The sequence below is a fragment of the Alexandromys fortis genome, unplaced genomic scaffold, assembly GCF_014885135.2.
Source record: "Alexandromys fortis isolate MF-2015 unplaced genomic scaffold, M_Fortis_MF-2015_v1.1 scaffold_58, whole genome shotgun sequence".
NCBI lineage: Eukaryota > Metazoa > Chordata > Mammalia > Rodentia > Cricetidae > Alexandromys > Alexandromys fortis.
The window spans coordinates 5,693,739-5,705,056 of NW_026067940.1; the positions used below are offsets into that span (position 1 = coordinate 5,693,739).

At 46.1% G+C, this 11,318-nt stretch overlaps 1 protein-coding gene across 1 annotated transcript; it reads right to left on the minus strand.

The window, feature by feature from the left end:
- Positions 1-323: 323 nt before the first annotated feature.
- On the minus strand, positions 324-8,864 carry Ppp1r15b (protein phosphatase 1 regulatory subunit 15B). Its single transcript, XM_050147670.1, has 2 exons — positions 6,271-8,864; positions 324-3,669 (listed from the first exon to the last, which is right to left on the minus strand). The coding sequence occupies exons 1-2, from the start codon at positions 8,125-8,127 to the stop codon at positions 3,400-3,402; spliced, it is 2,127 nt and encodes a 708-aa protein (XP_050003627.1). The 5' UTR covers positions 8,128-8,864; the 3' UTR covers positions 324-3,399.
- Between the last annotated feature and the right edge of the window lie 2,454 nt (positions 8,865-11,318).

Genomic DNA, 11,318 nt, shown 5'->3' on the forward strand with positions numbered 1-11,318 from the left:
TGTAAACAAAACATCCTAGGACCTACATGGTAATTCACAACTATCCTAATTCCAGTTACCAAGAATTTGAGAAGACCCCAACACTGAACAAGAAAGAAAAGTAGAAGGGAAGAGGGCAAGGGGGAGAAGGAAATGGCAGCTGCTAGAGTAGTAGAGCAGGCCCTGACTTTAGAATGAAATCTCACCTCTTAGAAGGGATTGTTGGCAGCCAGACAGTGGTGCACTCTGTTCATATTGCCTACTACAAATCTGATTAACTCTGAAAACCCTGTCACATAATATCAAAACTAATGTAAAAGGATATGTAAAACTATCACATAGCATTAAATTGCAAATATATTTATTACAATTTACAGATTAGTTAATAATTATATACAAATATAATCTGAGCTATAAAATCTCCACTAGTTACATTTAAAATCATTGATCTGAAGAAGCCAACTCAAATCTTGTTCCCAAACTTAACCTTAAATTGTAAAAAATAATCTGATAGCTTTGATTTCAAGTTACAGGTAAAGGGCTGCCCCGTTTCAGCACTGGAAAGGCGGACACCATCTGCACAGAGCCCATGACATCTATGCAGGTCCTTACAGCACCACTGCAAAATACGCAGCTACAACATCCGCAGCTACAACATCCACGCCATGCCTGGCCTTGGAGGTGTTCCTTCCTTGGGAGGGACCTGACATCTGGGACTGGGATGACAATAATTTTGTTCTTCTCCTTCAGTCAATTTGTAAAGGTCCTTTTGTCCTTGCCACCACATCTGTAGGCAGGCAGTGTAGGGAGTATTCTAACCAGTCGTTTCCTCATGAGATGGTAAAGGTGGAATCTGGAACAATTTTCAAACACCCAGGGAACGTACAGATGTCCCACTCCTTGCAAATATACAGGTTCTGGGTCTCAGAAACACAAAACACTAAGTGTCTGAAATCAAACGCTAAACTGCAGTCTGGTTTATAAAAATGTCTATGTATTGCCACAGTTTTCCTTCCTAAGCCCACATGCCTGCTTTCCAAATGACACAGCTTTCTAACTAGCCCATTTCCACAGCACTATACCAGTTCACTAAATGCAGGTGCACAAATTACACAGAATGAGGGTTCTGCAAAACTAAGACCAACTTTCCTGGTGCTGCATTCTTAGTGTACGTGAATGAACAATGTTACCACTGGAGGCAGACCTTAGAGCACATCAAACGGAAATAACCAGGGAGATCAGAAACTGAGGTAGTTAGGCTGCGAGCTCTTCTGGAAAAACTCCTCCCCATCACCAATTTAGTGGACCCCCTCTTTTGTTCGTGTCCCCACTACCCATGGCAGGAGGCACAAGCTAAGAACTGACCACTAAAGAGGTGGTTAAACATACATCAACCTAGCATACGCACAGCGGATAAAGCTAACTGAATAAACCAGGCATACTACTCAACACAGACTATTCAAGATCAAGCTTTGGGTAAGACTTTCTGGCTGGTCTAGCTAACTATACTTTATGCTTTCCTCAAAGAACAAGCCTCACCATTGCTTCTCTATGAAACAGAACACAATAAACCTGGACACTGAAGTTTGTATTTGACATTTCACACTTAAAAACACAGAACTACCTAATCCAAGTTTACAGTGTCACCATGACAGGTTTTAAAAGTGACAGTGCTGATGCAGGGTATAACACTGGCTTTCTGTTAAGAGGACATAAAACAAAACTGAATTTCTGAGATGTCTGCATATTCCTAATAAATTCTAGGCTTTCAAGTATAAAAACTGAATGCCTACAATGCAAAGATTACTTCCTAGAGTGCTTTATAGTTCCTATCACTGGGAGTTAAAGAGCCACACTGAATCAGAACTACAACACAGAAACCTTCCAAAGGGACAGTTTGCAAAGAAATCAAACATGCTAGATGTTAAAGTTTGGCAGAGCAGCAGGGCACCACAGTGAAAGTCTTTAAAAAACACACCAACACAGCTTTCCCAGTCAAGAAAGTACTGCACTTATGGGTTTGTGGTGGTCCTTGGGAATAGCTTAAATAGACCTAGATATAGAAAAAACTCTGGATGTGCGGCACACACATGTGCAATCCTAGCAAGAAAACAAGAGGATCTTTCAAAGGCATCCTTGGCTAAGTAGTGAATTCAAGGCTAGCCTAGACCACACAAGACAAATTCTTTAAATTAAAAATAAAAAAAAAATAATAGAGGGGGGATATTCACCATGTTTTCAAGTGCTACAACCATGTCTTTTAAGTTGAGAACAAGTACAGTAGGTTTAGCTTTAGGGTAAATAGGCCAAATCTATGAAATGGAAAAAAGTGCAAGCACAGCCTATATATATAGGCTATATATACACTTAGGAAATTAAAGCAGGAGGATTGCCATGAGCCCAAGGCCATAGTGAGACCTTGCCTCAAAATACATAAACACATATACATATATACAGAAAAACAAAAGCCCATTCACTTTAGAATAGGAAAAGCACAAGAACCCAAAGTTTTTAGTTAAGTATGCATACTTTAAATGGAAACTGAACATGTAGTACTGGGGATTGAACCCAGAGCCTTGCACGAATTAAAATTGAATATGCAGTACTAGGGACTGAACCCAGAGCCTTGCACATGTAGGCAAGTGTCCTCTGCTACTAACTATATCCCCAGCCTCCTTTTCCATTTTCATTTTAAGGCAAGGCCCAGGCAGACCTTGAATTTTCTATCCTCCTGTCTCAATCTCCAAAATAACTGGAATTACAGGTCTGGGAAGAAACTTTTCTGTGCCAGGCATGGTGATGCAAGCTTTTAATCCCAGTACTCAGGACAGGAGGCAGAGGCAGGGGGATCTCTGTGAGTTTGAGGCCAGTTGAATCTACAGAGCAAGTTCCAGGACAGCCAGGGCTATACAAAAAAACCTTGTCTCAAAAAACCAAACCAAAAAAACCCAACAATCTTTTGTTTTGTTTGTGTCCCTTAGACCTGGTCTCAGCATGTAGCCCCAGCCTGGAGCCCACTATGTAAACCTGGCTGCCCTCTGTCTCCAGAAGAAAAGTATTAAAAGTGCAAAGTAACAACTTAAAGGGTCCCTTTCACCTCCAAGAAGCAGAGAATATTTATAACCACATCCAGTAGGGCATGGTGGCACAGGAAGCAGAGGCAAGAAGATATCAATTTCAAGGCCAGCCTGGTTTACACACAAAGATCTAGGCCAACCAGAATTATGAAGACCCTGTCTCAAAAACACAAAAAAACACATCCAACTAAATAGGAAAAGGGAAGATTAAAAACTAGAGATTCTTCATTATCAGAGTTGGTGTTTCTAATGAGACACATCACCCAAAAATAATTCAACCACATCACTAAACACAAGTTGTTTCTTTAAAAACATGTCCAAGGACAGCTGCCAATATCTGTTTTTAAGAGAAACCTCTCAAGCAAGAGAGAGTGTGGGCCAGGGCGGCAGCTTGTTCGCTTGTCTTAACATTGCTGAACAACAGTGAGTGCTCCTGGAGTCTACTGAACATTCTTTCTCTGTGCTCAAATGTCAAGCAGTAGCCAATGGCATCTTCTGTTTCTTGAATCCGTTTCTGGAACCTGCATCCATCCCTTGCAAATTCTTCCCATGGTCCTTTGCGATCCTCATCATCACTTATATAATACTCAGTTACTTCTTCAAGAAAAGTTACCTAGAAAGACAAACCAAACGTTACTCTAGAATCTTAGAAACACACACACACACAATCTTTGTCCCACTGCATAGCGGGGAATGATAGCTAACAATGCTGCAGAAAGAGATATGCATTTCTTCTCACATCTACACACAGTCTCTTCAAGTCCAATTCTTGTTTTATGGTATTGATAAATGAACCAGAGATAGGAACTCTGGATTTCTTATTATTAATCCCCACTATCCTTTAATTCTTAAAGAAATACAGAAATTCAGATTTTAAGTATTCTTTTCCCCAAATGAAAAAGTGTTAAGGGAGTAACCACTGCAACCCTGAAGACACTTCCATGACCCCAACACTAGAAGCTGAGGCAGAACAATCAGAGGTACAAAGCCAGGACGGCTTACAAGAGGCCCTGTTTCAAATAAATAAATAAATAAATAAATAAATAAATAAATAAATAAATAAATAAATTATGCTGCTTTAAAGCATGTTTAATAGTTACATCAGCTAATCCCACCGAGGCCTGTGGCTTTCCTTCCCTTTACATCAGGTCTAGGAATGCCCCTGAGGACAATTAGTAGCATGTAACACCTTACTAGATATTGCATTCTAGCGCTTACCCAGTCATCGTCACTAAGATAAAGAAAATAAGCACCTTTACACTGTTTACTAAATGCCAAACTTTTTTCAAAGGTTTGCAAATGTTCACATTTGATCTTTGTGCCAACCCTATGAGATATGAACCAATGCTGTTACCACTGGACAGCCAAGAAACCAGATGTCAGCGAGCAGCCCAAATCCCACAGCATCTCGGTACAACTAGGATGAGAAAGTCTACAATCTGCTGCTCTGCAGTACACAAAGTATTTCACACTCCACGATCTCAAGGACTCATTCTAACAACTGGGCACCTTATTATTCTCATAAAACTAAAGAATGGCAGGTAGCAGGAGCTGTTAAATAACTATCAGATTTAGACACAACCTCTTCTAGTTTTGGTTATTTCAGTCAGTAGTTTTAAGCTAAACTTAGACAACTTAGACATGTGATTGGCCTGGAAATGAATTACGAGTTTTATTTACTCCTTTATCTTTTGTTAAGTCAAGCTGGAGGTGTAACTAGCTCAGTGGCAGGGTGCATGTTTAACATGCAATAGGTTCAGGATTCAACTCCCAGCATCACAAAACAAAACAACAGGTCTTGCAACACTTGTGCAACAGATCTTAGTATATTCCCATTGGATAAGTAAGTGGAGCAGGGGCATGGGAATGAAGTAACTTCCCAGGTTTGGTGGCTCTGCCCCCCGCCCCAAACACATCCCGGGCCTACTGTCCTGAGCAGAGAGTGCAGGTCTGCAGAGGCCAAGCCTCCTGCCACTACTCCACTTTGTTTCTTGCCTGTTCCCTCTCAAAAGCATTTTTCCTATCCTGAAGAGAATAACAAGACCTGGAGATGTAGCTAAATGATAGACCAAGTTCAGGACAATCAAGGGGCTAGCTACACTCTGCAGTAAAAAATAAGTAAATTAAAAAGGCTCTTACCATTTAGATATTTCCTGTGCCAAGACTAGTTTCAGAACTGGCCCTCTGGAGCCAGTAGCTCACAACACTGTCATCTGACAACACTCACTGGTGCAAGTATAAGAAACTAAAGAAACTCCCTCAACAATAAAAGACATCTTTGTGTTGGGGTGGCATGTCTTCTTGGTTGATAACTTCAGCTCAATAAACAGCAAGAGAAATAAAGCAATTCAAATGCCCTGAACGTAAAGTAAACCGAACAATGAGAGAATGAAAGAGCAAACACACTGTCTCACGAAGTTGTAAAGTTAGTTTGAAGGCTCACAAATATCTCTGCACTTCAGAGGCTCAGGCACCAAGCACATCATGACTTTGAGGCCAACTTGAACTTCCATGAGTTCTAAGCCAGTTTGGGTTACATAGTGAGACCTAAAACCAAAATGGGTTGCAAATTCTAGTCAGCTTGGGGCACTGAGAGTTGCAGGAAAGCCATGAATATTCGTTTTTTTTGTTGTTGTTGTTGGTTTTTTTTTTTTGGGGGGGGGAGATACCCATGTATCTCTGGCAAGTCTGGAACTCACCATGTAGACCAAGTCAGACTCCAAAATTCAGAAATCCTACCTCCCAAGCCCTGGGATTACAGGCATACATCACCACAATCACTTCCCTTCCGGCAACACTAGATAAGCCTAATTTGCTACTTAGGTTATCAGTACTAGTGCTACATTAATACATAATATAATAATTACTAGTATTCCTTTGGGTTTCAATGGAGAGAAATAAAGGCACTGCTGTCAGGAAAACAAAGTATTAAGTATTCACAAACAAACTACGTGTGAGCCATTTTTAAACTTCAGGCCCCACCAACCTAAATGACAGCCCTGCTCCCATCTGTATACTGCATTCCCCTTCCAGAAGGGAATACTTCTCTACATCGGGAAGAAGGGTCATTTGAGCATTTCTCAATCTAAGCACACAAGCTCAGAGGCCTTCCTCAAAACTATGCACAACTATGGCTCCAGGGAAAGTCATGCTGCTATGGCAACCATACCAAAAGACAGCAAATCATTATTCGTGTAAAAGCAAAGAAACAAACCTTTTTTCTTCTGCTACGGGTGGACTTTTCTCCAGAAAGAGTCTCTGGCAGTCCAGAGTCTGGACAATTATCTTCTGGGCTCTGTACCAGTGTCACCTTACAAGAAAGTAGAGTGTGACACCCAGAAAAGGCCACCGTGGCCTCAGAAGGGGCTTGTGAGTCCTGACAGCCTTTCCAGTTCTTCCCTGACGTTTGAAAGGGGGCCTTAAAATTGAAAAGGTTGTAGGGGTCCTCAGAACTGCAGAAAGAGTTCCACAGTCTAAGACTCTCAGCTTCATCGGCACTGGATTCCCAGTCCTCTTCCGCCCCAGAACTATGCTCGGGGGTATCAGGAAGGGGTCCAGCTTGAGAGCTCCCCACATCGAAACGGTCAGGCAAGGAACTCCCTGAATCGCATGGGTCTCCAGGGACAATTCTGGTAGCAGTCTGAATAGTGGCTGTAAAGTTCTGGGGATTGTAAGGATCTACACTGTAGAAAGAGTTCCAGAGGTGGCGCCCTTCCGAGACTTGTCCGTCGTCTGATTCGGACAGGGAGCCGTCACTATCAAAGCCATCATCCTCGGGATCCTCGTCCCAATCCTCACTTTCTGTGTCTGGGCTGCTTTCCAAGTCACTGGAGGCGCCTCCCAAAATATAATCGATCAGTTTGTTGCTACAAACTGGTCTGGCCGAGACAGGAAGGCCATCCTCGATGTCTGAGCCGTCAACTACACTAGTGCGGCCCTCTTCACAGGCTTTTTCCACAGCTAACTCGCAGGGCGGACTGCTTCCCTGGGGGCTTTGGGAAACTTCTTGAATCAACACGTCTATTTTTTTCTCGGTGGGCTCGGGGCTGACTCCAGGAAGGGGCACCGTCTGTACTGGGTTATCTGTACAGTCCATCCGGAGATGGCCGTGTTCCTCCTCCAGGCTGTGGTAGCCGTTATCTTGGTCAGGGGTGGGTAACTCTTGCCCCTTGTTAGCCTGCAGGAATTCTAGCCGTTTCATACGAAGGTGGTGGATTTCCGGCAGGCCTTCTGTGGAAAGAGGGGGACACCTGTGCCACGCGGTTCCCGAGATCTCTGCACGCAGAGGCTGGGGGTGACAACCATCTTCAAAAAGGCAACTGCTCTCTGGGGGAAGTGTTCGGAAATCCACCAGCTGGCTAGCTCCAACGCTGTTCCGACAGCGCAGCTCCAGCTGGGGAAGGCAGTCCAGACAGGAAGAGTTCAGCAGATAAGAAACTACCTTGAAACTGCCTACGCTCTGCCCAGAGGGTGCCGAGCCAAGTTCTCGGTGGGAGATCAGACCTGCTTGAAGACTGCGGGGCAACAACTCCACCCCCCAGAGCGGCTGCGCTAGGAGAAAAGGGTGCGCTGTGAAGTCCAAAGCTCTTTCCTGGGCTTTCAGTTTCAACTCCAGGTCTGAGGATGTGTAACGCCATTGGGGTCCCTCCTCTAGCCAATCAAGGGGGCTGACAACCAAGTCTTCCGAAGAGTCCAGCTGCAGTGAACTCAAAGATTTCTGCACCGCGGCAGCGGCAGGTTCCTCCCGTCCCCTCAAGGCTCTCAGGGCGCTGTACCCTGCTACGAAATCTAGCCATCTGGTCGGAATCATGCCACCGAAAAGCTGGCTCCAAAAAACCAGCTTCTGGACCAAGCAAGGGAGCAGCGCAAAGAGCTGGGAAAGGAATCTGGTCCAGTACCTGGTTCGAGGCTTGGGCAGGGCGGAGGCAGCCAGTGCGGGGTCCCCGGAGTTTTTCCGAGGAGTCAGCAAGTCGGAGGAGCGAGCGGACCACCGCCGAAGGAAGGGCAGCCGGAACCAGGAGCCCATCCGAGGGGCAGGCCGCTTCCGAGGCCCGCGAGTGCCCAGCTCCATCTCCTTTCCCTGGCAGTTTCTCAAGACAGGAGCGTGGCGGGGTCAGGGCGGGCGGGACCCGAGGCCTACACAGCCTCAGCCTTGCCCAGCCACCGAGTCGGTGCCGCAGGCCGATCCCCGCGCCGGCAGAAGGGGCCCCGGGAGGGGAGGCTTCCGCGGCGGGCGGTGCACCGCACGGCTTGGCGGCCCACGCAGGCTGCGGCGGTCGCTGCCACGTCCATCCCGGCGGGGAAAGAGGCTCCCTTAGTCCGTGTGAGACCACCCCACCATAGACCAGATCCCTCACGCGGCAGCGGCGGCGTTTCCGGAGACCGCGGCCCGCTCCCTGGCGCCAAACGCGCGAGCGGAAGGGCTGGGTGGAGGGCGAGGGCTCAGGGAAGCGAAGCTCAAAATGGCTGCAGCCGAAGACCCGGAAGCTGCCAGACGGGCCTGAGATCCGAGGGCGTCTACGTCTACCGCCCAGCGCCACCTAACGTCATTCGCAGAACCCCACCCCCATCCCCCGAGAGGCGGACTTGCCTCACCCTCGTGCGCCGCCGCTGATTGGCTGTGCCTGTGGTCCCTATCGGCTTCCTTACTCGGGGTAGAGCGGGCACACACGCGGAAAGTTGCATCAGCCGGACCCGGGATGTACGCCTGCGCGGTCAATTAGCTCTGGTCTCCTAGGAGACCGCGCGCTCCACCCTCTGGGTTAAAGGGACCGGCTCGGGGAGGTAGGGGGGTGTCTACAGAACCTGCGAATTCTCCTGAGCCCTTTTTTATGGGTCCGATAAATAAGGCAGAGTGTCACTTATCTGACACGTCTATCGTTCTCGTGTTGTTGAGTGCTTAAGTAGACGTGAGTTAAGTATGAGGTGGGTGGTGCCTTATAACCTACGTGCCTGGGGTTATATGACACAGATGTAGACACAGATCATCCCAAGTGCGTAATAGTTGTGAAAAACTCAAGTGACTGCTGAAGTCATTCATGCATTCCTGTCCGCCTAGGTCTCTAGCGTTGCCTGCGGTCTACTTTGGACATCACAAAGGAAACCGTGGTGTACAGGACAGGCTGAAGTCAGAGTGGGAAAAGTCTCTTCATCTGTTGACTCCCACGCTTCTCAGCAAAGGCCTGCGCCACACACCCGGCCTTTAGGTCGTATTCTTATTTATTCTACTTCAATCAACAGTGCAATGACAAAGTCAAGTAGGGGAATAGTTAGAACTAAGATGGAAGATTGTTGATGTGCAAAGAGGCCAGCTGATCTTCCGGCTTTGCGGGGCATGTTCAAGGAACAAGCTAGTTCTTTCCCGAAACCAAGAGTTTCTGTTTATTCCCCAACAATATCTTATTACTTCTGTCTGGAAATATCTGGATTCTTAATTCCAAAAACTTTAGGAAAATGTATTAGTACTATTAGAAAAGAGATCCAAGTGTGCAAATTAATTACTGGAAGCTTCGGTTCCTTTTGTGAGGAAGCTCAGGGTCGGAGAGCTGTGCTCCTATTATAGTGCCTAGCCAGATAGTGTAGGAACACAAACATTAGCTAAGATTCTGCTGTTATTCTCCTTTACAATCCTTGATTGTTTCCCACTGCCTACAGAATAAAGGTTCTATTCAGCCTGAGCTCCCTGACCGCTACACAGCCTGCGATTCTCTTCATGCATGTAGTTTCCAGAGCACTGGGCCTATGCTTCCTCCTGGCATTTGATGGCCAGGAGGGCCCTCACCTTTTCTGGTCACTTACCTACTCATACTGCTAAGTTCAACTTAGAGGTCAGAGTCTGAGAGCCAGGTGGCATGCGTCTTTAATCCCAGCACTCAAGAGGCAGAGGATCTCTGAGAGGCCAGCCTGGTCTACAAAGTGAGTTCCAGGATAGCCAGGCCTACACAGAGAAACCCTATCTTGAAAAAGAAAAAAAAAAAAAAACACAAAAGAGGTAAAGTGTCTGCTTGGGGTCCTCACTGGCCCTCCCACTCAGGCCTAGGTGGCGCTTTTCAAAACTGGTAACCACACCTCCTAACAGAATTTAACAGATTGTGCCATCCTTCGCTGTAATGAACTATACCAACTTCTTCAACTTCCAATTGACAAGAGGAACCGTTTTCTGTAGAAAGTTCCCTTGTAGCCAGGCGATGGTGGCTTTAATCCCAGAGGTAGAGGCCAGCGAATCTTTGAGTTTGAGGCCAGCCTGGTCTACAGAGCAAGTTCCAGGACAGCTAAAGCTACACAGAGAAATCTTTGGTGATATTTTGTTTGTGATCTAACAAAGCTTGCCTGAAGATCAGAGTGCAGAGCTAAGCCACTAGTTTGACATAGAGGCCAGGCAGATACCTTCAATCCCAGCAGAGGTGGACAGATCTCTGTGAATTCAAGGCCACCCTGGGCTATACTAGATTGATCCAGTCTCAAAGAGAAACAGAGACAAGCCGTGGTGGATCACACCTTTGATCCCAACACTGGGGAGGCAGAGACACAGGAGTGGTGTGGCTGGGTGAAGAGAGGAATATAAAGCAGGTGGAGACAGGAGCTTAGACCATTCAGTCTGAAGTGGAGGTAAGAACTCTGATCTTTCAACTTTCACCCCCGATAGCTGTAGCTGACTCCAGGATTTTATTAAGATCAATTAGAATTCATGCTACAGAAATCCTGCCTTGAAAGCCTTGAAAAGAAGAAAAAAAAAATCCCCTGAAGTTGGTTATTAATGAGCCATTAGGACCTCTTGGAGATTTCATTTTTATTTTTTCTTACTTCAGAATTTCTTACATTTGTATGATGTGTTTCTATTATGTTCTATTCTATCGGTCCTGAGCTTCTTCAGGCAGTTATTGCTTAGGTCAGGGTTCCTCCTCCTTTTTTGATTGTTTGGGTTTTGTGTTTGTTTACTTTTGGTTTTTTGAGGCTGGGTCCTATGTAGCCCTGGCTGTCCTGAAATTTGACTCAATTTGCCTCAGACTCACAGAGATCCATCTGTCTCTACTGGGATTTAAGAGGTACACCACCATGCCTGGCGGGCCCCTCCTCCTCCTCCTCCTCCTCTTTCTTCTCTCTGTGTGTGCTCATGTGTGTTGCCAGCCTTGCCAGTGCTTGCCTGTGTGGAAGCCAAGGGCCGGCACTGGGTGTTTGCCTCTTTCACTTCACTTTCTGAGACAAGGTCTGTCAATGGACTTGGGATTCACTGTTTCAGCTAGACTAGCTGGCCCGGTGAGC

Bases quoted from the DNA above. Each gene is read 5' to 3' on its own strand.
- Ppp1r15b (XM_050147670.1), bottom strand. From the start codon at position 8,127: ATGGAGCTGGGCACTCGCGGGCCTCGGAAGCGGCCTGCCCCTCGGATG. The intron at 3,670-6,270 runs GTTTGTTTCTTT...TTGTCTTTCTAG, and splicing joins CCCGTAGCAGAAGAAAAAAG to GTAACTTTTCTTGAAGAAGT.